The sequence below is a fragment of the Poecilia latipinna genome, unplaced genomic scaffold, assembly GCF_001443285.1.
Source record: "Poecilia latipinna isolate Pla-1442-1.1 unplaced genomic scaffold, P_latipinna-1.0 Scaffold188, whole genome shotgun sequence".
Classification (NCBI taxonomy): Eukaryota; Metazoa; Chordata; class Actinopteri; order Cyprinodontiformes; family Poeciliidae; genus Poecilia; species Poecilia latipinna.
The window spans coordinates 138,228-162,876 of NW_015112804.1; the positions used below are offsets into that span (position 1 = coordinate 138,228).

A 24,649-nucleotide genomic window follows, 5' to 3' on the forward strand; every position below is an offset into this window, starting at 1 on the left:
CGGCACACTAGTGTGCCGCGGAACAGTGGTTGAAAAACACTGGACTATAAGACACGGGCACTTAAAAAAATATACTATTTCTCTCTCGTAACAGTTTGCCTAAAGAACTTTAATCAATTTGTCTCTAAATTCTAATACATTGCATTTTAATTTGTTTTTTGTGTTTTTAAGCACTTTTTTGTCACAGAAGTTTGATTTTGAAAAGTCTTAAATGAAAAATTATATTTGCTTTTCTGTTTTTTCCACCCAATCTACATTTTTCTTAAATAACTAACATTTTTCCTCTTTAGCATTTATTATTTATTAATTAAGCTGCACAATTTAGTCGTTCAGGGATTTTATACAAGTTCGTTTCTTTATTTTTATTTTATTCAGGCGGACCCAACCTTCAGTGTCCCTGGATTTAAGGAGTAACAGAATCGTCTGCGACACCTCTGCGTGCTCTTGGTTCAGTTTGCGTTTCTGCGCCTTTTAGCTGTCCTGTCTCTTTAAGGCCTTCATGTTACCGGAAGTGCGAGGGGTGTTTCCAGCTGATCTGAACAACAGAAGTAGCAGGATCTCCCTCAGCACACCGACCTGTCTACTGTTGTTCTTGGTCACCGCAGCACAGCGCACCGGTTCTGACCTCCAGCGGCCTCTTGGCGCCAAGAATACAATCTAATCCGGAGTAAGTTTGAAGGAGAACCGGGGGATATCCCGGTGTTCCCCTTTTTCTGGTCCTCCTTGTAGCCGTTAGTTAGCTGCCGTGAACCGGTACCGTGGGCTGCTTTTAGCCCGGACTGTCATGATCCCAGCTCGGAGATGGCGTCCTTCCCCGGTTTGTGTAAGGCTGTCGGGCCCGCGGAGGAGGAGAACGGAGAGCTGGACGGCTCCCTGCAGCAGATGCTGAAGGCCATCGCCGACGAGAGGAACAGACTCAACAGCCGACAGGAGATCAGCGGACTCGGTGAGTCTGATCCTCCGTGGACCTGACGCTGTTTGCGGGAGCTGATGGCTGCCTGTCTGCCACTTTATATCCGATTTATCCTGATTTATTTCTGGAATCAGAGTCCACGTAAGCCTTCTATTTGTGCCACTATTTGTTGTTCCATTTATCTTTGTCCAGCTTTGTTTCCAACTTTCTGCGCTTCAGACTGTATGCAGGGCTGTACCAATGTTTTTAAGAGACTTCAACTATGGGCCCCATTTTATTGTAAAAGTGAGGATATCCTCTTATTGTCCCTCAGTGTGGATATTCTGTACGTGCAGCAAAGTGACTGGCAAATGAAAGGTAAAGTATACAAAACAAGATATTGTAAAGTAAGGCTGCTTTAAAAATGCCAGTAAAACTGAGTAGGACAGCTTAAAACATGTACCAGACCACCAACAGAGGTGTGACTTGTTAATTTGATAAAATAACAGTTCAGAATTAAGTGATTTTTTTTTTTATCAAAGCACAAATATTGAATTTCTTACATTGAACAGAATGAAAACAGGCCAGAGTTTATCTCAGCTGGTAACAAGATGGAGGCACCTAGAACAACTGAAAGTTTCCCAAAGAAAGAGAACTTTAAGTGATGTAAAGATTCATGTTTTTTGCATATTATGCCATAAAATGTTAAGTTGCTTTACTAATGAAGCTGAATACAATGTTAGCAGCTTTTATTTAGCGTGAGAGGAAGCTTTCATGTGTTTTTACATAAATTAAAACTCTACGGTATTTTCTCATCTGCTAATTTTGTTGGGAGTTTTTTACTTCTCAGTTTGCACTCAACTAAAACAAATTTGAAAATGGATCCTTCCTTAAAATCTTCATGTATCCAAACTTGAAAAGCAAAATATATTAATGTTCAACTGAAAGTTCACTGTTTGAATTCAACAAAATCCACTGATCAGACATACATATGCTGTGTCTACTTAAATTCAACATAACTGCTTTCAACTGTTCTGGATGGAAAATCTTGTGGTTTGTTCCTGTTTGTTTTGTAGCTGGAGTTCTTCTGCTCTGCTAGTTTTCAGATCCTTGGTAAAAGAGGAAGCTTTACAAATTTAAACTTTGCCCAACTTTGGAAAAAAAAACTATAGTGAAGTAAAGTAGTAATTGTGGGAAAAGTAAAACTTTTACTTTATTTTTATGTTTCAGAATGAGTTTATTTTATAGAGTCATTAGCAGCAACGCAGAAAGATATAAAGAGATGTTTCTGTGAGCGAAATGGCAGAAATTAGCTCTGCAGTATTGGCAACCATATTGCAAATAAACCTCAGGGATCAGTGTCATAATTTGATTAGAGGACTAAACACAGAGAACAATGAAATAAGGCAGTTATTACTATACCAGATGTTTATTCAATAACATTTTAACTATTAGTTTTCTAATGTTTTAGTTTTCTCTTAAAGAGCATATTTTAAAAAAAAAAAAAAAGCCTCCAGATTTATTTTAACAAACTAAAGTTAAGCTTTCAGCCAAAATGAGTTTCTAAATACATACATTACGATTTATAGTAGCATTAACAGTTTAAGAAAAAGCCTCTGGGCGATTCATGACACATGAACACAGTTTAAATTATTTATCTTTCTGTTTGTGTGTTAATTAATGATCTAATAATTGAAAGAGGCAAATGTAACGGTTAAAGTTATGACAAATAAATGGAAAACTTTGCCAGGTAACTGTAACATTTAGAGGAAGTTTTCGCTTCCTCTAAATTAAGGTTTTTTTAGGGAAATGTCACACAAACTGAAGAAGCTGAAAGAAATGTGGTCAAAGGCCACATTTCTGAAGAATCAATCAGTTCAAACAGCAGCAACAGGAGAAATTACTATTAACAACAAATTCTGTTAATTTTGGAATAATCAGACTCTGGGTTTCAATTCAGTTCCAAAAACGATAGAATAAAACTAATTTGACAAAATAAGATTTGGTTAAATCAATCCAACAGATTTCTGTTTTTGTTGATTTTCTGCATACTTGCTTTATGAGAAGTAATAAAATAACATCATTAAAAGTCAGGATTGTAATTTAAAATCTGTATTTTCTAACAAAAACCTTTTTATCTGCTGCTTTAATTATTGGCCACCTTCATGAAGAACATGTGTGTAAAGTCTCAGTATGTCTTTTCATGCTAGTGGAAGCTGTTTGCAGCAGCCAGACTGTCCTGTTAGACTCTGAATTGATCCAATCATCCTGAATTCGCACAAACATTCCTCAGCTGATAGAGAAGTGACGGCTGTGCAGTTTGTTGGGTGTTTCTGCCCTGTTTTATCGGCCCTGAAGCAGACAGTCGGTGCTGTTCGTTTGCTGTGATGCATAAATCAATAGAGCTCTGTTTGAAAAGCAATGACTTCATCACAGCTCGCCGCGCCGCGCTCGTCACGCCGCTGCTGCAGGAAAAACACTTCCAGTTGCTGAGTCCCTCCATAAATTCATGAGCTCGTTTCTTTGCTGTCCCAAAAACACCCAGCACTATTTTAACTTTTACAAAATGTTGAGAATTTTTGAACAAGCTGCCATTTTTGCTCCACCACAAACCGTAGATGTAAAAATTAGTTGTTTTTTTTTTCTTTCTCTGAAAGTAAAATGTAAGCAAACTGTGCAGTTAAAAAGTCTAAGGTCAGAATTTTCCAAATGTATATTTTTTTGCAGAAATGGGAGTTTAAAAGAAACCCAAACATTAAAAGCCTCAGCTGTGTTTAATCAATCATTTTCAGTAAATGAGCCAGCATAGTTCAAGAGTAAAGTGTTTGTTTGAAAGGCTGTTTGAATAATTTCTATTTTTACAAACGGGCATTCAGTGCTTTTACTGATAAATGTTTAAATATTATAATGGAGCACAACATCCTTAACACATTGCAGTGTGGTAATTTGTATTATTGTAATAATAACCCGACCCTCTCTGCTGTGCTGTAACTAAGCGCTTTAAGCTCCACCCACCAGAGGAAACCAGACGATTGCGACCAATCATTGAAGCCAGTTTAATTTCTCTTGGCTGTTATTGTTAGTTTTAATGTAAAATATTAAGAAACAACCTGTGTTCATTTTGGTTTCACTTTAATCCATCATAACCTGATTTGAAAAAACAAAAACAATGAAATGCTTCCCAAATCAAGATGTTTGTTTTGTCTCAAGCCAAGTCACATCATGAAGACCAGATGCCTCCATCCATCCCTAAAACCTACTAAAATAAAAACAGTTGTCTCACCGAAGGTGGAAAACAAATCATTTAATTTCCTGGGCTGGAAAAGGTTTGACTAGACCAGAAGTAAATCCATTTATTTAGGCTCCATTCTGGCTAGAAAGTGGAGTTATAATTCATAGGGGAGTGAATGTAGAGTGGGCTAGTTAAAGTATTGTAGTTGAAGCAGATCTGAGCCTTAAAAGCAGAACTTTAGTACTTGAGGAAGTGAGCAGCTGGTGTGTTCTCATGTCCTTGGATGCTCCTCTGCAGGCTGCTGACTCAGCACTCTTAAAGCAAATTACCAACAGTGACTCAGGCCTTCACTCACATCACACAATGGCAACACAGTCACAACTATCATTTTCATAGGCAGTAATAAGTTTACTCTTTAGTTTCCATGTTTAGCGTCTTAGAGAACATAAAATCTCCAACCATTAAATCACCAACATTCCTTAGTTTGTATTCAGGACTCTGATTGGTCACCTTCTGTTTTAAATATTTTTCAATCAGTGCAGTGATGCACTTCAACATTTCTCAATGTTGATTTAAAACCCTAAAGTTTGAGGCTTTTAATGTGATAAAATGTTGAAAAGTTAGACTTTTTCTACATCTGTATTTTCTAAGTTTCCATGTTTAATAGTAAAGAATCAATAACTGATCAAGAAGTCTCAGATATATAATCAATATTTAGTTAAAGCTGCCTGTGGACTCAGGTTGGTGATGCTGGATCTGATTACCAGAACAAGAAGGTAAAGAGGAGGCACTGTTGGGTTATTAGGCTAACTTTACTGGTTTTATATATCAGTAAAGTTTCCACTGTTAATGTTTTCACAACACATTTTATTTTCTGGCATTTTCTCACATTTCAACCACCTTCAACTGGTTGAAACCTGAAGCAGAAACGTAGAGCTGCCCGTCAATGGTTGGGCTTTTTATAAACCCTCACATATAAATACTGACATCAGCTTGTTGTTCCCTGATGGAGGGAATAAATCACATCAGACGCTCGCTCGTCTGCTTCTGTGCAGTAAAAATAGCTGATCGCTCTGCGACTCGAATAATAAATCCTGCTGAATATTTAACCAGGTGCAGAGAGTCAGACTGACTGAGCTTCTGCAGAAATGTTAATGTTTTCTGTGACACACCTGGTTCACGTTGGGGCAGGTTTGACCTCAGCAGGAAGTCGATTGTCTGGTCAGGTCTAGAACGACTTCAAAACCGATTGCAACAAATGTCTGAGCTCCATTAAAACTGTTAAACAGGAAAACCTGCAGCTGTTTCTCAGCTCCTTTCATCTGGTTTTGCTGCGATTCAGCTGCAGGAATCGGGAAATGTTTCAGGAAAACCTTGAAGACTAATCAGAAACCTTCAGCTCTGCCTTGCCTCGCGTTTCCTCTTGCCGGTTTTTAAGAACCAGGGCGTCCGCCATCAAGTTTCTAGGTCACATCACACAAACGAACAGCAGCAGCAGCAGGAAAACACTCGACTCGAATAGCATGTTTGAGCCAAACAGACGGACTGATTTGGAGACACGATATAAATGTTCCTGCAGAGAGGAACTGTGATCTGCTTTGGAAACGGCAGCATGTCATCAGAAACAAAAGGAGAGCACAAGATGAACCCTGAGGGTCTGTCACATGACAAACAGGTCACACACATTAGTCAGGGAGGTCAAGTGATGCACACTCCGACTTTCCTCGTCTCCAGAGACAATATGGGAGACTAATGGTTCAATAACTGGTTCCAGTAACCAGGAAGTGCTGGGGCTCTACTGGTCAGCAGGACTGAGCGATAAATTGATTTTATCAATTAGTTGAAATTTTGGAAGATCTGGATTTTTTTTCACTGCTCTCTTTGGTTTCAGTCTGAATAATGCAAGAATAAAGTATTAATATTACCAGAATGAAGTCATCATATTAGAAGACTGAATTAATTTTATGAGAACCCCAACATGAAAAAAAAAACTAATAAAATGAGGCATATTGAGCATCTTGTGAAGCTAGACTTTTGCATCGGTTTTACAGATAAGGAAATATTTAAACTCTTAACACATGAATCAAATTATCAGTAGCAGGAGTTTTAAATGACTGAGTTTCAAGGAAAGAATCTCAAACTGAGCAAATTTCATTCAAGTGTTTTACTCATAATTTAAAAATGTCCTTCTAGTAAAATTGTGGCTTTGTTCCTGCTAATATTATGATTACATGCCTGTAATTAAACAAATATATTAGTCACCCAACTCTCAGAAGTCGTGATTGAAATAAAAGCCACTTTCTGTCACTTGTAATTTATTTCTCAGAAAAGTAAGCGAGAGGGAAAAAAATGAATTAAAATCAGATCTGGTATGAAAAACTAGATTTTATTCGTGACCATATGACCCCGCAGTTTTTGGAGGATTCAGATCACTTTCCCGGCCGTGTGACGCTGTGCCTGGTTTCATCACAGCTGATGTATTTTTAAAGCGGGATCAGCAGCTATAAATAGATCAGGACTTCTCGGCGGTGGAGCCGTAAGAATAGCGGCGCTCAGATGAAAACCAAACCTTGATCACATCTCTGGTCCAACTTTACTTTCAATTCCAAACTTCTGTTCCAACCTGACTGGAGAACCAAAGTAAAACGGGTTTGAGCTTCATGAGATCTGGACTAACGTTGTGACCTTGAGTTAATGACTTCCTGTGGTTGCCACGGCACCGCCTTCCTGATCCCCTGGTTCTTCCTGTTTGGTTCAGCAGCAGCACTTGGTGACCCAAGCATGTCTTCTTGCCAAGTGTGGCTGAATGGAGGTCAGAGGTCATCTGGTGTTTGTTTTTAAAGTGTGGACAGCTTTGACGGATCCTCTGCTGACCGACTGGAGCTTCACATTGGATAAAATCAATTATTTACTTTCTGTTTTTATAAATTCATCCCATTTCCCCCAGTAACTGTGAAATCCTTCATTTGTTTTTCATTAGTTCAGCCTCTGAGGGGTTGTTGGGTGAAATCCTGGCTCCCCTTGGCTTTAAGTAAATCACAGGATCTTCTGAGCAGAACAGAGACAATGAGCTTAATCCCGACGTGCTGCTGTTAGGCTTTACTCATCATTTTACTGTTTGATTTCAAATTAAAAACCAGAGCTCTGCTGTGATTAGATCTGGGTTTGATTGGTTCAGTTTTCACAATGAGAAGCTTTGATTACGGATTGGATCAGTAAATATGCAGACATCGTAATCCAGATTATGCTTCTGGGAATAACGGCAAAATTTCATCTGTGGTCATGAGATCTGGATCGTCTTCACTGCTTCTCTGGAGCAGCAAGAGTCCTAATCAGACATCCGATCATGGTGGCGCCCTCTAGAGGTTTTCCAGGCACTGTGAGGAGACAACAGTCGGTTTAAACCAGTGGTTCCCAAACATTTTCTGGGCTCCCACTATGGATTACAAATAGCTGTCTGGTTGAGCGACGTTTGTGAGCAGGGGGGAAGAGGATTCTTAGAGACACGTCCAAGTTTATGTCAACTTAAAATGACTAAAGTCACACAAACAAGATGAGACCATTGTTACTTAACAAAGAGAAAACTTATCTCAAATATGTTGGAAAAACTTCAAACTCTGTATTTTTAATTTATAAAACCAGTTGTTTAAATAAACTGTTTCATAATTTTATGGTAGAAGATCCTGTTTTCTATCCACTCTGTACATTTTTTACTGAATGTGTTGTTTAATTTTAACAAGTTTCATTTCCAATAAAACTTCTCCTTTAAATTTGTTTGTATTGATTGAAATAACTCAAAGCTTTCGCTGTGAAGAAAATCAGATTATTTTCCCCTTTTATCCCCAGCCAGTCATATTTTCTTTAATAAAAGTACAAATTTGTGTCTCTGATCAAGGTTAGTGATAAGCACCTTTAACATCTTATCAACCCCCTGCCTCCTAGCAACTGTTGCCGGGTAACCAGACGGGTGCCTCTGGCCTCTGAAAGGTGATGAGCATCCTGTGGCGATGAAGGGCAGATGGTCATCATCTGAAACACAAAACATGGCTGTTGTCTCCGACGCCTTTAACCTTACGTCTATTGATGAGCTGTTTTTCAAAATAAAAGCATCAGCGGGTGCTTTTATTGTAACTGAGCTGTAGGTGAATAATAATGGCTTAGATATTAAAAAAAAAAAAAAAACTCTCCTGGGGGATAAAATGACTCTTTTAGGTGATAAAACCTTCCGTTTTGTGCTAGCCGTCCATCTTTGCCCTCATGACGTCCATTTTGTGTCTCCAGGCTGTTTTAAAGATGACCGCATCGTTTTCTGGACCTGGATGTTCTCCACCTACTTCATGGAGAAGTGGGCGCCGCGGCAGGACGACATGCTGTTCTACGTCCGCAGGAAGCCAGCCTATGTCGGCGCAGACAACGGCGAGGCCAAAAAGGTGAAAAATAATCCGACATTCCAGATTTCTGCAGGTGTTTTTATCAGTTTCCTTTTCCTGATGATGTCCAGGACAGAAAACGTCTGAGTGCTGTTGGATATATTCAGTGGTTGTTAGAAAGCAAAAACGGTATTAATTCAAGGACATAATTTCAATTTTTAATTAACTGAATATGAAATGTTTAATCAGCTCTCATGATTCCAGCAGGAGGAATAAAAATCTGCACTTCCTCTTTGTGAAGCTTGTAGAAACAGGAACATAAAACCTGATAAAGTTATACACTATTATACACTTTTTGTCCAAAAACTATGCTTCACTTTAGTTTCTTTTTAGATGAAAATACATAATATATAAAAGTATAAATGCATGCTCCTTCCATTTATTGAGGCATTTAAATCTTTTCTTTCAGGTTATGAGTTATTATTGAGTATTTACATCTTGACTTCCGTCATATTTTCTGCATCACTCTCCTGCCTTTGACTGAATCTAATCACCACAGCAGAAAATAGTCTGGGTTTTCATTCAGCAGCAGATTGAATCTATATTTGCCATTTCAGGCCATCAGTGGCCATCGTTTCCGTCCGCAGGTCAGACCTCACAAAGGCCAGATGTAATAACACGGATTGAGGCGAAGGGCACGGCAGCAGCCACTGGTTCTCTGATCAGGGAGGCTTCGTCCAGCCTGCACTGCAGATCTTAGTGGAATCGTTTCCCAAAACAGAAAACCAGAATCTCCTGACCTGTAGGCGGATTCTCTGCAGCAGCAGAGATGAGACTCCAAGGACGGAGAAATGCTGAACGAATGAGCAAAGTGAGATTAAATATTTTATTCTTAATTTAATCAGCTTTTATCTCAACAATTTACCGTTGTATATGACTTCAACAAAACATCTAAATACACAAACTAATGAAGGACTGGAATATCAGTCACAATTCATTTAAATATTAATTCCTTTTCATTTTGGAGGCTCTTTTAGTTTCTGTGTTTCAACATGTAAATTATTGTTTATTTCCAACATATTAATATTTAACATCACTCCCAACTCTGAGTGTCTGTGAAAGCTTTGTCCTTTTTCTCTTTTTATAATTACATTTAGAGAGCGCAGACTCTGTCTGCCTTTTGTAGTTTGTCCCACGTGCCCCTCCGTCTCCGGTTGCCATGGTTACTGCCTTAGAGTCCAGCTCAGCGTAACACTTTTCCTCCTCTTCAGACAGAGGAACTACTGACTGCTAACGCAGCAGCGCCACGGCTTTAAAACCGGGCCGAACCTCCAGAACTTTTCCTCTGGATTCACCCGCTGCTTTCTTTACGCGCTGAGAGATTTAAACGTGACGGTTCTCCTGAACCAACCGGTAGAAATACCTGAAAGGGAGAGCTCTGCCCTGGTGTTTCTGTCTTGGTTAGATTCCGAGACAGATCACAAACACGTCTAACAGGAAATCCTCCAACCACATGATCTGGTTTTTCCAGTCGTTACCCTAATCATTAACCTTAACCGTAAATTAAAACTTTCCCATTTGAATCCTCTTGCTGCTCCAGCATTTTCAGGTTCATCAGCCTCCTCCTCTGCGTATGAAGCCGCCATGCCTCACTGCATCCTGCTTTCATCATCCTCATTTTAATTTGTCTCATCAGTTTTACCAGCAGAGGAAAACAAGTCGGAGTTCTTGCCAATCTTTAACTTGGAACAGCCGATTGTGCTGAAACAAATTATCAGCATTCTTTACCATTTGGTTTTTGTCTACAAAACTGATCAAATCATCATTTAATCAGGGTATAGTAGTCAAGACAGCTTTTATATTTTGTATTTCAAATGACATTTGAATCTAAATCACTATATTATTGTACAGAAATGATCTTAGAGGGCCTTAAATATTATTTTGCAAATCAAACTTTTGCATAAGTAGCGCGAGATCCTCGTTTTTTTGGTCCACTTCTTTTGAGAATATCTATTCTTCCTTTAATATATAAATTCAATATATTTTAATATATAAATTTAATCATATTAAATATATAAATTGTCATGTTCCTGTCCTGTTGGAGGTTGTTTTTTTATTGTTCTGGTATAAATATGACTTTTGTTTCAACAGTACATCTGGTTCAGTCTTAGGTTTCATTAAAAATTGTTTTGTTCATTTTAATTTTCTTGTTTTAATGTTTTTGCTGCTTCTTTCGAAGAGTTTTATGTTTAATCTGGTCTTTAAAAAATTTAGTAAAAGAGTCAAACCTTCCATGAAGGTCGCATGAAGAGTTTCTGGGATGATCTTAGTATTTGACATCCAAATACTAAATGAAGATCGGCGCCTCTCCTCACTTCCGTTTAGGAAACATGAACTTCAGTCGGTCAAAAATCAACATTTTTAACGTTTTTTTTCACCAACAAGAACACAAAGACTTTATAATCAACTAGTTGTCTTGTTTCCTCCATGAAGCTTTTTCATCCCATCAGCTCTGCACATACAAACGGGCGTTGTCATGGCGACCATTCTGGCTCTCTAAAAGGTCTGTGAGTGATACGATTCCTGGCATTTGGAGACTTGGGATCTCCATGAAGAGCATCTGACAGGAAGGAAAAACAAAAGCATGAAACGTCTCACACCTGGGGAGCGAAAGGAAGGATTAGAAGCAAATAAACATTAAATACTCTTTAATCCTACAGAGTTATCAGATTCTACTACAAGGAGCATCTGATTACTACGTTTTGTGTTTTTAGGTGGAGGTGGAGGTCTACAGGAGGGACTCCAAGAAGCTTCCGGGTCTCGGTGACCCAGACATCGACTGGGAGGAGAGCGTCTACCTGAATCTGATCCTGCAGAAGGTAAATCTGCTGAATTCTCACCAAATAGGGCGACACAAAGAGACGACCACATCAGCGTTTATCTTTGAGCTCAGAGTGGAAGTCTGTCTTCAGTTTCCTGTCTCCTGGTTTTTGGCTTTTTAAACCATTTTTATTCAAATTAAAGGTCATATTTGCTGAGATGGTTTTGTTTGCTAATTTTTATCCAGCTCTGATGTTTCAAACATCAGAGCTGAAGTTTGTATGTTTTAAACAGCTTTTGGAGTGATTTTTATCCCTATTAAAAAAGCTGCAGGAATGAACAAATCAAACCATGATCATCAGCACTCAACCTGCAGTAGAGATAATGTTGTAGCTCTTAGCAAACAAAATGGATGAGCAGTATTATGACTGTCTCCCCGTTCCTACACCGATGGATGAACTAACCTGAGTTCTCCATTTTCCCCCAGCTGGATTACGTGGTGACGTGTGCCGTCTGCACGCGCTCAGACGCCGGAGACATCCACATCCACAAGAAGAAATGTCAGGTAGGAAATCGGCGCCGCCACCAGGAAGTTACCTCGACTTTGTTTCTCTCATCTTTTCCAACTTTCTCCTCCAGGAAGTTTTTGCATCTCCCAGTAAACACGCCATGGACATCAAAGGAGAGGAGTCCAAGATGAGCTACCCCAACATCTTCTTCATGATCGACAACTTTGAAGAGGTAGAGACGCCTCTCTGATCCTAAAACCAGATAGTTGCTGCTGTATTGAAGCGTCACCTCTGACCTTTTCACTCTATTTAGCACTGAGCTCCTTATTTAACAACCTTTTTCGCTGGAGGAGTCAGAGATCCATTATTTTGATGTTCTGATTTAGCTCTGCTCTCCGCCTGTGTAGGTGTTCAGAGATATGACTGTGGGCGAGGGCGAGATGGTGTGTGTGGAGCTGGTGGCGAGCGATAAGAGCAACACCTTCCAGGGCGTCATCTTCCAGGGATCCATCCGCTACGAGGCGCTCAGGAAGGTTTACGACAACCGGGTCAGAACCAGAACCCAAACACTCCGCTAAAACCTGCATGTAGCTGCAGCTGCTTCATGCTAAGTGTCATGTTAAAGGTGACCTATTAAGCTTCCTTGAACAGGCTTAGGTTAGGTCCATATGCAAATGGAAGTACAAAACTTGCAAAATGTAAGTTTTGCATAATAGGTCTCCTTTAAATATTTAATTCCAGTACAATAAACTCAGTTGCAGTCCTGCGCAGTGTGTTTATGTGTGTATGGTTGTTGCAGGTGAGCGTCGCTGCTAAGATGGCCCAGCGGATGTCCTTTGGCTTCTACAAATACAACAACATGGAGTTTGTGAGGATGAAGGGGCCACAGGGCAAAGGTCACGCTGAGATGGCCGTCAGCCGGGTGCCGACAGGCGACACGTCTCCGTGCAACACGGAGGAGGACCAGGTGTCGCCGATGCACGAGAGGGTGAGGCTAAAAACCAGCTGGTGGCGCCGCAGAGAGAAAGTCCAGTAGAGCAACAAGAAACTTTATGATGAAACCAGGTCACCATCCATAATGAATGCAGGCGAATGAATTATGTATTATTCTACAATCTGATGCTTAAAATCATGTCTGGTTTACAGCCTGAGCTCAAAAGGAAGATAATCTTTTTCTCTTAATTACAAACAAAATAATCAATGGTTAATCGATCATTGAAATAATCACCAACTAATTTAGTTATCGATTAAACATTTCCTAAAATATACAGACAAAAGAACATAATTTGGGCCACAGACAAAGCAGTAATTGAGCCAAAACTGTACAAAAACATAAACATTTTGCATTTATTTGTCTATAAATATGTTTTATCTCCACCCTGTTCAAATTCTGCAACAAATAATCAACAGATCAGCTCTGAACTGTATTGATAAGTGCAGCAGAAAAGCTGAGCTTTTCTCATGTTGATGTTAAAAGTATTTTTACCTTCAAATGATCAATAAACGAATGCTTTACCACATTTTAGGCAATACAATGTGTATTTTCTTTAGATAAAATAAATAAAAATGAATCCTAAGATGTTTCTATTTTATATTGGTATATAATAATCTGAAGTAATCAAATGAAAATGTGCCAATTTTTTTTTTTATCCAGTTGATCGATTAATTGTTCAAATAATCAACTGAAATAATGTTGGTTTCAGTTTAATTTTCTTGCATTTCTGCTGTTTGTTTGTATGACCTCATCGGCTTCCTATGGTAAACGTGGCTGTTGTTGTCAGGTGACGTCGTTCAGCACGCCTCCGACCCCGGAAAGGAACCGTCCGTCCTTCTTCTCTCCGTCGCTGAGGAGAAAAGTTCCCAGAAACAGGATTGCAGAGATGAAGAAGTCTCACTCCGCCAACGACAGCGAGGAGTTCTTCAGGGAGGAGGAGGACGAAGGTGAACTCACCGGTTTTTATTTCCTGATGATTTATTCAGCCAGATTTCAGCTCTGGTTCTGGGTTAGTGGTTATAGAGCGTTTGCACTGTGACATCACTGACCGTCTCCTCAGATATTCACGGGGCCACCAACCTTCGCTCGCGCTCGCTGTCTGGAACTGGCCGCTCGCTGGTCGGCTCCTGGCTCAAGCTGAACCGGGCCGAGGATTACTTCCTGCTCTACTCACACCTGACCTACGTCACGCTGCCGCTGCACCGCATCACCACAGGTCAGAGCGCTGCAGCACACTGCCACCTGCAGGCGGAGAGCTGCCACAGCAGGAGAAACACATCAGCTTCTCTAATTCAAATAAAAACTTATTTCAGTCTAAAAAGTGAAACTCTTAGCTTCAGATATTTCACTCTGTTTGGAATGAACCTAATTCAGTTTCTAAGATAACTTAATTGGATTTCACTACAGAAATGTTTTATTCATGGTACGACTCTATTCTGTAACAGATATTTACATGATAGTCTAATAGATTATCGTATTTAATGCCTTAATAAAATGATTAAATATAATTTATTCATAATTGAATAGCACACAGAGTATATTTTATAATTCATCAGTATGTATAATAATTTAAATATTGATTTAGTCGTGACGTTATGAGTGGCATCAGAGTTTAACAAGAAATGCATAATGAAAAAACATATTTGTACATAATTCAAATTACTACATATGAAATTACAGTGGCAACCACAAAACTCTCCCCAATCCTTCTCAAGCTGGATGCATTTTTATGTCTAAATACCGTATTATTATATAAAACATGAATTGAATGGATCAATTTCTTGTCTCTACTCTATGTATACATTTGTGGATATGTGGATGTATATATATTTTATTTTTCTTCCTTTTTTACCTTTTAAGGAGAATATGTTTGTTTTTTTTTCATGTGCCTCAAAATAAAATGGCTAAAAAGTAATTAAATTACTTAGGCTGTCATTGAAATATTCATTTAACTTCAGATTGTTAAACATTCAATAAAACTAATTGTTTCTGATATTCACTGACTTGTAAGATGTTATAAAATGGTTGGGGGGAGGAATCAACAAATCTAAGTATTTCTGCTACAAAAATTCACCCTCTGATCAACAGAACCGTGTTCGGCTCTAAAAGCTGGACTTGTTTCCTGAAAGCTGAGACGTTTCCAGCTCTGCTCTTTGTGTTTGTGTGGCAGACATCCTGGAGGTGAGGCAGAAGCCCATCCTGATGACATAACAGAGCTGGATTCCCCCTCAGAGCATCTTTACAAAGTGCCTCCACCATCAGGCCACTGAAACAGCAGCGCCCCCTGGTGGCCGGACGGAGACCTGCAGTCAATCGCCAGCTTCACTCAGGAGACGACGGAGGTGCAGAGACGCTCCTCAGACAAACCAGCCATTCAGGAAGTGCCTCCTCTTCTGTCCGACGCCCTGCCGAGCTGACGTCGTCTCCATGGAAACGGACCGTGTGACCTCAGCGTGAACAGGCATTGGCCCGAACTCTGACCAGGAGGAAGAGGGAAATGAATGTTTGTTTTTTTTCTTGTAAATATCTGCTGCTTTACTCACTGAGACGCCTTGACTGAAGGTTGTGCTTTTAAAGACCGTCGTCTGTTGCCGAGCGACGAGTCACACAGCTCCTCTTTTCTAATCCCTTCACCGCGTTCGGCTGACGGTCGATCATGTGGGATCTACGATTTTATCACCACAAACACAGAACATCTGGGTCAAAATCGAACTTTATCCTCTGTTAGAACTAATACATGTTTTGCATTTACTCTTTAATCTCATGAAAGTTGTAATAAAGATGAAAATGTCAAATTGGGAATAAATTCTCAATAAGGAATTTGATTTGTAAAATTATAACTTTGAGGAAAAATTTTTTTTTTTGTTCACATTTGTATTACTAAGCAGTTGATGAGCAGGTTTTTCTTTTTTTTCTTTTTTTTTTACATAAAAATTCTAGAATAAAACACTAACTGTAGTTAAATTTGCAAAATATTACTCATTTAATGTCATTATTTCAAAATTCTTGTTTTGACAGTTTGGTCAGATAATTTCCTCAAAATTTAACATGAGTACTTAATTTGACTTTATTTTGAAAATAATCTTGGTGAAAGATAATTCTGATATTTTTTCATATTTTTATTTATTTACTAAGAAACCAGTTTCATTTACTTGCTTTTTTTAAATGAAGTTAAATAAATATATGTGGACTTATTTCAAGCAACTAAAATCGTAACTGACGACTGTAAAAAAAAAAAAAAAAAATTAAATAAAAGTTTAAGTAAAAGCAAATATTTTAACTTCAACATGACAAACATGTTTGCTTTTATTCTCAGTCTCTGACTTTACACAACTGACTTCAGTTCCAAACTTGAATTTAAATGAAAAATAACAGATTTTAAAGGGAAAACTGCAGAACTGAACGGTTTGTAAATGTAAAATAAGTGAATCAATTTTCTCCTTGTGTTCCTGAAGCCTTAAATCTCTGTGAAACTTTCTTCTCTTTTCACTTTGTTCTTATTTGAACATTTTCCCCTCCAAACCGCCACACTGAAGCTTTACGCTGTTCTCACCTGTCCACTGGAAACTTAGCAGCTTCTGTGCTAAAAAAATGTTTTGTCTTCATGGGTTTATTTACCTGTTAATCAGGTAACCAGTTAGCTCACCCGTCAGCTGTTATTGATCAGATTTGTCTGTACTTTTCATCGATCAAAGTTTGTTTTTCATCAGTGTTGTGTGTAAGTTGTGAAGCTTTTCCTCGGTCCAGGAGACCCGATGGCTCGTCTCTTCAGTGTTATTGATGATGTAGTTAGTGGAGCCGCCAGCTGAATGTATCCTCACCGATCAGAAACAAAGACTGCTTTAATCCAGAGACGTATGACTGAGGACACGGTTTGCACTGTAAAACGCTTTTAGCGCCTTTTGGAAGCTGTTGAGATGTTTTGTTGACGTGTTCGTACATCACAGCTTTTGTACACAGTTATTGTGCATGTTGGCGGTCTTCTTCTTCTGTTGCTCACTTTACAAACGCTACATTTTCCTCTATTTATTTATTGAAATACACATTAGCAGAAAACATATTTTGTCTTTTTTGGCTCTAATTATCTCTGCTTTTAATTTACTTTCCAACAAATCTCATGTGACTCATAAGACATATCTAGTTTTCTAACTAAATAGGTTTCTTAGAACATAGTTGTCCCAAAATAGGATGATTTTAATGTAATAAACTTCAAGTATTGATGGAGAGAATAGCTGACTGCATCGTTACATTAGAATAAATGAAACTATGAATTGCAGAAAAATTCATATTTTTAGTTTAAAACAAAAATAGGAATTATTTTTGTTTATGAAGTTTCATGAAGTTCATTCATATTAAATAACATGGAAAGTGAACATTTCTCAAAAATGTTCTTAATTATTCTAAATCCGTTTACTCTCCTTCAAAAGGAAGAAACGTAAATAATGATTCAAACTCATTTTTAACTGAAGACACTCAGCTGATGAGTTGGATGAGCTTTAGGAAACGTCTGCAATGTAATCCGAGCATAAAACGCTTTAAAATTAAACAAACACGTAATTTTATAGTTTAACTATTGAGCTGAAATTAACGGGACACTGATGATTCTGGTTAATAAATTCCTGAACTGATTTTATGGATTATTCTGTAAACACCTGTAGCCTTTTGTTTCATCTTAACCGGATGTTGTAATTTGTACGGTCCCTAATGTTTAACAGCCGGTGTTGTGCTCACTTCCGTTCCCCGTTCCGTTTAACTCCCCTCCGCGGTGACAACGAACCTAAGCTCAGCACCTGCTGCATACAAACACTACAGCCCCGTCTCTACGGTTAATAAACTCCGTTTATGTCGAACATTACCACTTTAATTTTTGGCATTCAAGATAAACGAGCTATTATGTTACATTTATTATCATACTTTTATTTTTTATGTAAACCGGGGCGAGTCATGGTGAGAACTAGGACGCTCTTATTAGCTTCTCTACACATTTGAAGTGTAGCCTTGAATGCAAATCCTGGCAGAAATACTTACATTTGTGAGTGTCTTTGTTTACTGCGCAGCCATCTTGTCGGTGTTGGTGAAAAAATTAGGAACATTTCAGCCTTACCCTCCCCCTGCGAGGGTCGTCCCAATATTTGCCAAAATAGGGGGAGGGGATGAGATGCGGCTGTTTGACCTCCAGACGGAGAATATTCTGGAACACATTTTAAAACATTAAATGAATGCTTATAGTGGCATTTTTATGTACCTCGCTAAATGAGGGGGTATAGTGTTTAAAATGTTCCCCTAAGAAATGAGACGCCCTTCAACTATAAGTTACATCAACAAAAACATGGCCATCTTCCTGCTTTTTCTACATTTTACTCAGTTGTAACACTCGTGACTTTAAGTGCAACAAATAAAACTCACAGAAAAGGCCACTATATCCAAGCATATTATTGGTAAAGTGGAACCAAGCATATTATTGGTAAAGTTAAGTGGAAGGACAAAGTGCACTGGAACTTGAACTTTGGAGGATTTAAAATTGAATAAACACAAACTGAATTCAACCCATGTAGACTGTGGAATGATGGTGTAAGCATTATGCCATGAATACATTTTGATGTGTTCAGACAGATCAGTTTGATTACATCAAAATGCTTGAAAAGGCCATGTTGACTTATGAGGAATAGAAAACAAAAACTGCTAAAATAAAATTTGGAGCTTTACTTACTTTGTAAACAAACTTGTAATTTAGATGAGTTTGAAAACAAAACCAGGTTATGACAGCCACGCGGCCAGGATCGTTTGTTTCCTTTTATTCTTTACAAATGAGTCTCATCCTGAAGGCCAAACAAAGGACACTTGGAAAGCCACAGTTCATGTTTACAGGACAACAGAGTAAAAGTGTTCTGATTCACTCCCACACCGTTTCACTCGAGTTTCTGTCAGAGTAAAAATCCTGCAGACACAATAAATAGTTTCCAGAACATTCACTCAGCAGATTCACTCTAAACGCTCCTTAAAATATATATAAAAACAAATATTACTGCAGGTGTTTAATTTGTAAAACCAAATCGACTGGCCCTTTGTTTGGAAGTTTACCCCCCTCTCCTCCCCAATTTCCTCCAACAAACCAACTCGTTTGGATCCGCGCTCCGGTCCCGATCCGTCCAGTCGGAACAGAACTGGGATGGCAGCGTGGACCCAGAGGGAATGTAGTCACACTACGACCCGTTTCAGATTTAAACAAAAACATTTCACAGCATGATGACTGAACAGCTGATGTAGCAGGATGAGTTGGAACAGAGTGAGCGTGACCGGGTCGGGTCAGGGAGGCTGAGGCGGCGCCGCTTGGTTCCGCCTCAGCCTTTCTTCTCCTCCAGCGTCTTGTGGAGCTCGTCGGCGTCCTCGGCGGTCTTCACTCGGATCAGCAGGGGGACGGCTACGCTCGGGTTCTTGTCGTCGACGGGCGGGTTCGGCACGCAGACCACCATGACGTTGTTCTTCCCGACACGCGAGCAAGGCAGGGTGGATGGCACCAGGATGTTCAGCAGGATGTTCCCTGACCAGGAAAAAAAAAGAATCAGAAACTTTTATTAGAAAATACACAGATGAATAAAAACTCTCAATTAATAACTTTTTATCTTCAATTTAAAGCTTTAAAAGCGACTGAAGGTGAGATAAAACAACTTGGACTAAAAGTTTTACTTCAATAGATCAGACTGACTGCAGTTCATGTGTTTGTCCAGCAGGTGGAGCCGTTTGACCACAGCTTTGAGGTGGCTCCTGCAACGCCCGATTGAAAAGTTGAAGTTTCATTCGCCTCATCTGATCAGCAGCCCGTTAATGAGCCACTTTGATCAGGTGTGTCGAACAGTTTACGGATTTATTATTTTGAGGGTCTGAAAACAAGATTCAGCTGCTGAGAACATGGAGGATGATGAAATAAAAATATTTAAATTAAACATGTCCAACCATCCAACAGCTGAGTTAAAATCTCTAAAATCATTCAGAAAAAACTGGATCTATTTAAGTTTCTTATCTCCCAACTGCAGCGCCACCTGGTGCCAGATCTGAATAATTCACCTTTCTCCACCCAGTTTGTTATAAACTTGACCGAAACAATAAAACAAGCAGGTTCATCTCAGCAATATGATTCAAAATACAATTATTTCAGTAAATTCAACAAGTGAAATATCATTTATTTCTGCTAATTTCAGGGATTATTGGTCAGTTAATGAAAACGCTAAACTCAGTTTGTCAGAAAACCAGAATAAGAGCCAGAAATGTTCTCAGTTCTTGGTTTTACTGAAATGAAACTTCCTCCTCTGGGACGCGTTTACTGACTGGCTGATTGTGTGGGAATTTGGAGGTGTTTTACCCAGGTTGGTGTCGGCTCTGACGATCATCTGGGTCTTCCCCTCTGCGGTGCGTTTGAGGTGCAGCGTTCCCACGCCTTTCTCTTTGAACTCCGACTCCTTCTTGTAGAATAACTTACACCTGATGGAAACGAGGAAACGCTCTGTTATTTCTGTAAATGACTGAGCACCGCTGCCAAAATTTCCACACGTACTTCTTGGAGTAGAAGGCGTCATCCTCTTTGACCTCCTTGACCTCTGGTTTGGGAGGCTCCTCTGATTCTTCGTCTTTGTCGTCTGGAAGGAAAGGAAAGAGAGGAAAAGTTCAGATTTCTTCCAGTAAACAAGAAGAACAGAAGCAACATCTGATTTGATGCAGAATATTCCAGAACAAAGAGTAAAACGTTGGCGACCTGCAGCCGGGGCATCTGAAGTTTTGGTCCCGCCGAAGGACAGTGCCGCCGAGGGTCCAGCTGATCCAAATGGGGAGCTCTGATTGGACGAGGAGGAGAAGGAGAAGCTGGGGACGGACGGTTTGGACGTCAAGGACCCCAAGGCGGGTGCGTCTACCTTCTGCCCGAAGTTAAAGGAGACGCCGGCGGGGAGCGGCGCCGAGCCGGAGCGTTTCTGACCCGGATCCTCTGTCGAGGTTTTACTGAAGGAGAACAGAGCCACTGAGGAAGAGGAGGAGGAGGAGGATGATAAAGAGGGAGCAGGAAGAGAGGGGGTGGAGGCGTCTCCCTGCTGCGTCTCCTCAACGCCGGTGCCATACTGCCGCTCGATGCTGGCCAGGTGGCGCTCGTAGTCCCTGAATATGGGGTTGAGGTCGCATAGCGGGTTGTCGTTCACATGCTTGCTGATCCAGTCGCGCACCGACTGGTTGAGCGCCGTCAGCTGCCGGCTGTACTCCCTGCTGCGGCTGCAGGGGGCGGGGCTAGGGCCGGGGGCGGAGCCATTGGTCTGCTGGGCCGCGATGTCAGCGCCGGGCTGGGCTGAGGATGGCCCATTGAACGCCACACCTGAGAGGAGAGAGAGGCGGGTGAACAAGGAGCAGGAAGAGAGAGAGAGGGGGTGAGCAAGCCCCTCCCCCTCATCACACTGCATCACAGAGCAGCAGAGAAGCCTGGACCTCATGAAGGTGCATTTACTGCAGGTGTGTGTGTGTGTGTGTGTGTGTGTGTGTGTGTGTGTGTGTGTTCTAAACATTCTGGGTTGAATGTTTGTGTTTCTGCAGGTGAGGTTCTGACAGCTGATCAATTTTCTCTGATCATCCAGTCAAATAAAAACAAGAAAATAAAGATTCAGACTCTAAACAGCAGATCAGACATAAAAAGCAGAAAAGTCTGTTTCTACGCTCCCAACATGTTTATACAACAGTTTCATCTCCTAAATAAAATTATTTTTCTTTGTGATTCAGTAAATTAATGAGTGATTTAGATCATATTTTACACATAAACAGGCTAAAGACATTTATTATCTTATTGAAAGTGTAACAATAATCACCAAAATAAAATATAGAATCTTTTCTTTTTCCTGACATGAAATAAAAAATCTAAAACATTAAAAACCTGCAGAGTTCATCCAGATGTTCAACTGAATGTTTAACAGCTGGAGACACTTTTACTCATCTTTCCTCCAGTTTAAGACTAAAACTGAAGGTTCAACTTTTGCCAACATGATGATAATCTGAAACTCTCAGTGCATCAACACTAATAACTGCCAGCATTAAAGACAAGGCATTCAGTGTTGCTACGGTAACAGCAGCTTTCCTCACCGGCCTTTGCAGCAGACGGGAATCCTGAAAACAAAGGCGTGGAGCCGGTTCCGTTGCTCAGGCCTCCGAAGCCTTTAAAGCTGCCGGTACCCCCGAACCCGGAGAACGCTGTGAGGCTGCTGGAGGGCGTGGTGGAGGGCGCTGCCATGGAGAAGCCTTTAAACCCTTTGAAAGCTCCTCCCCCTTCGCTCTGAAACACAAACAGAAATTGGTGAGATCAGCAACTAGCAGCGGCTAGCAGTTGCTAGCGGGGAGAAACAGGAAGTGGTTCTACCTCTCCTCCAGTGTTTCTGCGTTTGGCCTTCTTTATGGCGCGGTTCTTCAACACATCCTCACTCGCAACAGAAAATGTCCCAGCCTGGTGGAGAGCAGCCAATCACAGCTTAGTAACGTTGCCTTCACGTACAAATCGTCAACATGGCGTCATGAACCCACCTCCTCGCCCTCCTCCTCCTGGTCCCAGTTCCTGTCTGTCAGCTCCTTATCAGCGATCCTCTTCGCCATCACACCTGCTCTAGGAGAACATCAGCGTCATCGTCATCAGCTGGAGCAAACTCTTCCTCATTCTGATAGTCTTCCTCACCTTCAGTCTGGTTCTGATTGGCTGCTTTAGAATTAAAATGCAGCTTCAATAATTAATAGTTTAACTAAACAACAGCCAGGTGGGCTTTTATAGAAACTTCCTGCTTTCAGTGAGTCGAGTCACAGTTTTCTTTCAAGTCTCAGATGATTCATAATGTATAATAGAGCAGAAAATGAGCTGAACTACAATATTAATCCTTATTTTCACCTAAATCTGATATTTTTAACTCAAAAAGTGAATCAATTTACATGTTGTAAATAGAAATGATGAGAAATAATGTAAAGCCAGTTTAATTTTATTGTGTTTTAATCATATAAATTAATATTCTGTTAATTTTAGCTGCTGCCACAAAGCCAAGGTAACCTGATGAGAGCAAATGGATCATTTCAAGAAAATAAAAGTACAATATTCATCAGCACTATGAATTCAACAAATACAGAACAGAACATCTGGTGAGTTTTAGTTACATTTTTTTGCTAGATGTTTCAATAATGTTTTGTGGAAAAAAAAACTTATTTTAAAGTATCTCTACTGAGTAAAAGTTCTGGATGTTCAACTCACTGTGAGTAACTTCACTGAATGAAGAACCAGTTTAGTTTAACCAAATTGGCATCAGACAAACCTACAGTTTACGTTAAAGTGAGACCTCTTGTCTGTGCACAAACTTTGTTTTCTAGTTATTTTCTGTCTTTTTGACATATAAACGCATCAGCTTCTGTAGGTATTGATTTCATGGGTATAATATTGAAAAAATATAATTTGGAAAAGTGTTTATTTGTTGCTTTGTAATTATGTTATTAATTCCCATTAATGTTTTCATTTTAGTATTTAAAATATCAGAATTTGCTAATATCTTTACATTTATGTGTTTATCAGGAGTTATTTAAAATATTAAATCAGAGATCCTGATCAGTTAGTTATAGTATTTATTACTGCTGAGTACTTATTACTCTTAACTGAGTGAAAATCTGTTGTAGTAGTGCTAATCTTACCTGGGTCTAATTTATGACCACTCCATCCTCCTCTGAGTTTATATCGAACATTTTAAAGCAACCAATGTTGTGAATCAACACAATATGCAACAGGAAATAAAATATTTACACAGCTACGAATTAATTACGAAGACCTGGGAAAATCTAGATGACTAAAGTTCAAATAATGGCTGCAATACCTGCCGTTAATGGCAGTTGACAGTTAATTAGCTTCATTTATTAGCTTTCGTCGCGGATTAATCATGGACCAAAACTCCAACTTCCAAAGTGTTCAACTTTAATGAGGTATGCTGTTAAACTTGTATTACTTTACATCGTCAGACTCTGTTATGATGCCGCTGTTGGACTCGGAGTACAGTGTTAGCTCAGCTAGCCAGCTAGCCGGCTAGCCACGGCTCACCGGGCGGCCTGTTAGCAGCTAACAGCTAACAACCACGTATAAAGCGTTAATATCCGTCTTAACCAGTTTTATTAAAGTTAGACAAACCTTTAATACGGGACAAGTTCCGATCTCTCCCTCTGAGCGACTGTCTGGCTGATCCAAGTGAAGCAAACCGTTTTAAAACCTCTCCTAAATTCACTGGAATCGCCTCAGTGTGTTTCAAATCAGAGCCGCCATTTCACACAGCGGCTGAGTCCGCGCGGCCCACCTTCTCCCGCATGCGCAATAAGAGAAGCGGCATTCACTCTGGGATTTGTAGTCCACACCTAAAGGAAATTATTATGCTGAATTCCAGTCGCCCCTAAAAATTTTATTTAGGATCAAAGAACGAGATGCTTTCAGTTGAAAGGCGTTATTGTTGCCAGTGACCAGACTTAATACTGATAATAAGTTTTCTGTTTTGTATTAAAGCAACTTTGTTAGTTTTGATACTCAAGGCAACTCAATTTGTTGATAAATTTCTTCTGCCATCATCATGACTTAAAAAAGGCTAAAGAAGCTTCTGTTCTGGAGCAGCTGTGGAATCTCTGGAGATCCATGTTCAAAGAAGTATTATTAAAAAAAAAAAAACATTAAGAAAACCTCTGATCCTTTAGCTTACACTCTGACTTGTTTTGGTAAAAAAAAAAAAAAAAAAAAAAAACCTTCAAGAAATTTTTGTTGCAAAAAAAAGCTTTTATTTGCCCGGTTTTGGACAATCTGAA

At 39.7% G+C, this 24,649-nt stretch overlaps 2 protein-coding genes and 1 long non-coding RNA gene across 4 annotated transcripts in view; 1 reads left to right on the forward strand and 2 right to left on the reverse strand.

Annotated features, from left to right (window-relative positions):
• The window catches only part of kiaa0930, a 21,882-nt gene extending 5,783 nt beyond the window's left edge, over nt 1-16,099 (forward strand). The window contains exons 2-11 of the mRNA XM_015030648.1: nt 376-946; nt 8,406-8,554; nt 11,269-11,373; nt 11,802-11,879; nt 11,954-12,055; nt 12,231-12,371; nt 12,623-12,811; nt 13,605-13,764; nt 13,878-14,033; nt 14,988-16,099. Of these exons, the coding sequence (XP_014886134.1) occupies nt 802-946; nt 8,406-8,554; nt 11,269-11,373; nt 11,802-11,879; nt 11,954-12,055; nt 12,231-12,371; nt 12,623-12,811; nt 13,605-13,764; nt 13,878-14,033; nt 14,988-15,028 (1,266 nt within the window). The 5' untranslated portion in view covers nt 376-801 and the 3' untranslated portion in view covers nt 15,029-16,099. The remainder of the gene's footprint in view (nt 1-375; nt 947-8,405; nt 8,555-11,268; nt 11,374-11,801; nt 11,880-11,953; nt 12,056-12,230; nt 12,372-12,622; nt 12,812-13,604; nt 13,765-13,877; nt 14,034-14,987) is intronic.
• Nucleotides 10,896-13,650, reverse strand: LOC106946378 (uncharacterized). Its single transcript, XR_001424754.1, has 2 exons — nt 13,565-13,650; nt 10,896-11,114 (listed from the first exon to the last, which is right to left on the reverse strand). It is a non-coding gene; the product is annotated as an uncharacterized LOC106946378 (long non-coding RNA).
• A 2,478-nt stretch (nt 16,100-18,577) lies between the features above and the next one.
• nup50 (nucleoporin 50) lies at nt 18,578-24,165 on the reverse strand. 2 transcript variants are annotated; one of them, XM_015030647.1, is made up of 8 exons: nt 23,991-24,165; nt 22,364-22,437; nt 22,203-22,286; nt 21,929-22,118; nt 20,568-21,173; nt 20,370-20,451; nt 20,178-20,296; nt 18,578-19,358 (listed from the first exon to the last, which is right to left on the reverse strand). In XM_015030647.1, exons 2-8 carry the CDS (start codon nt 22,430-22,432, stop codon nt 19,159-19,161), a joined length of 1,350 nt encoding a protein of 449 aa, XP_014886133.1. In that variant the 5' UTR covers nt 22,433-22,437; nt 23,991-24,165; the 3' UTR covers nt 18,578-19,158. The 2 variants fall into 2 exon arrangements, with proteins under 2 accessions (XP_014886133.1, XP_014886132.1); XM_015030646.1 differs by having other exon boundaries at nt 22,364-22,442.
• Nucleotides 24,166-24,649: the final 484 nt, after the last annotated feature.

Excerpts from the sequence above, each read along its gene's own strand:
- nup50 (XM_015030647.1), bottom strand. The coding sequence starts at position 22,432 with ATGGCGAAGAGGATCGCTGATAAGGAGCTGACAGACAGGAACTGGGAC. Across the intron at positions 22,119-22,202 it reads GCAGAAACACTGGAGGAGAG|AGCGAAGGGGGAGGAGCTTT; the intron begins GTAGAACCACTT and ends TTTGTGTTTCAG. Across the intron at positions 20,452-20,567 it reads TTCAGATGCCCCGGCTGCAG|ACGACAAAGACGAAGAATCA; the intron begins GTCGCCAACGTT and ends CTTTCCTTCCAG.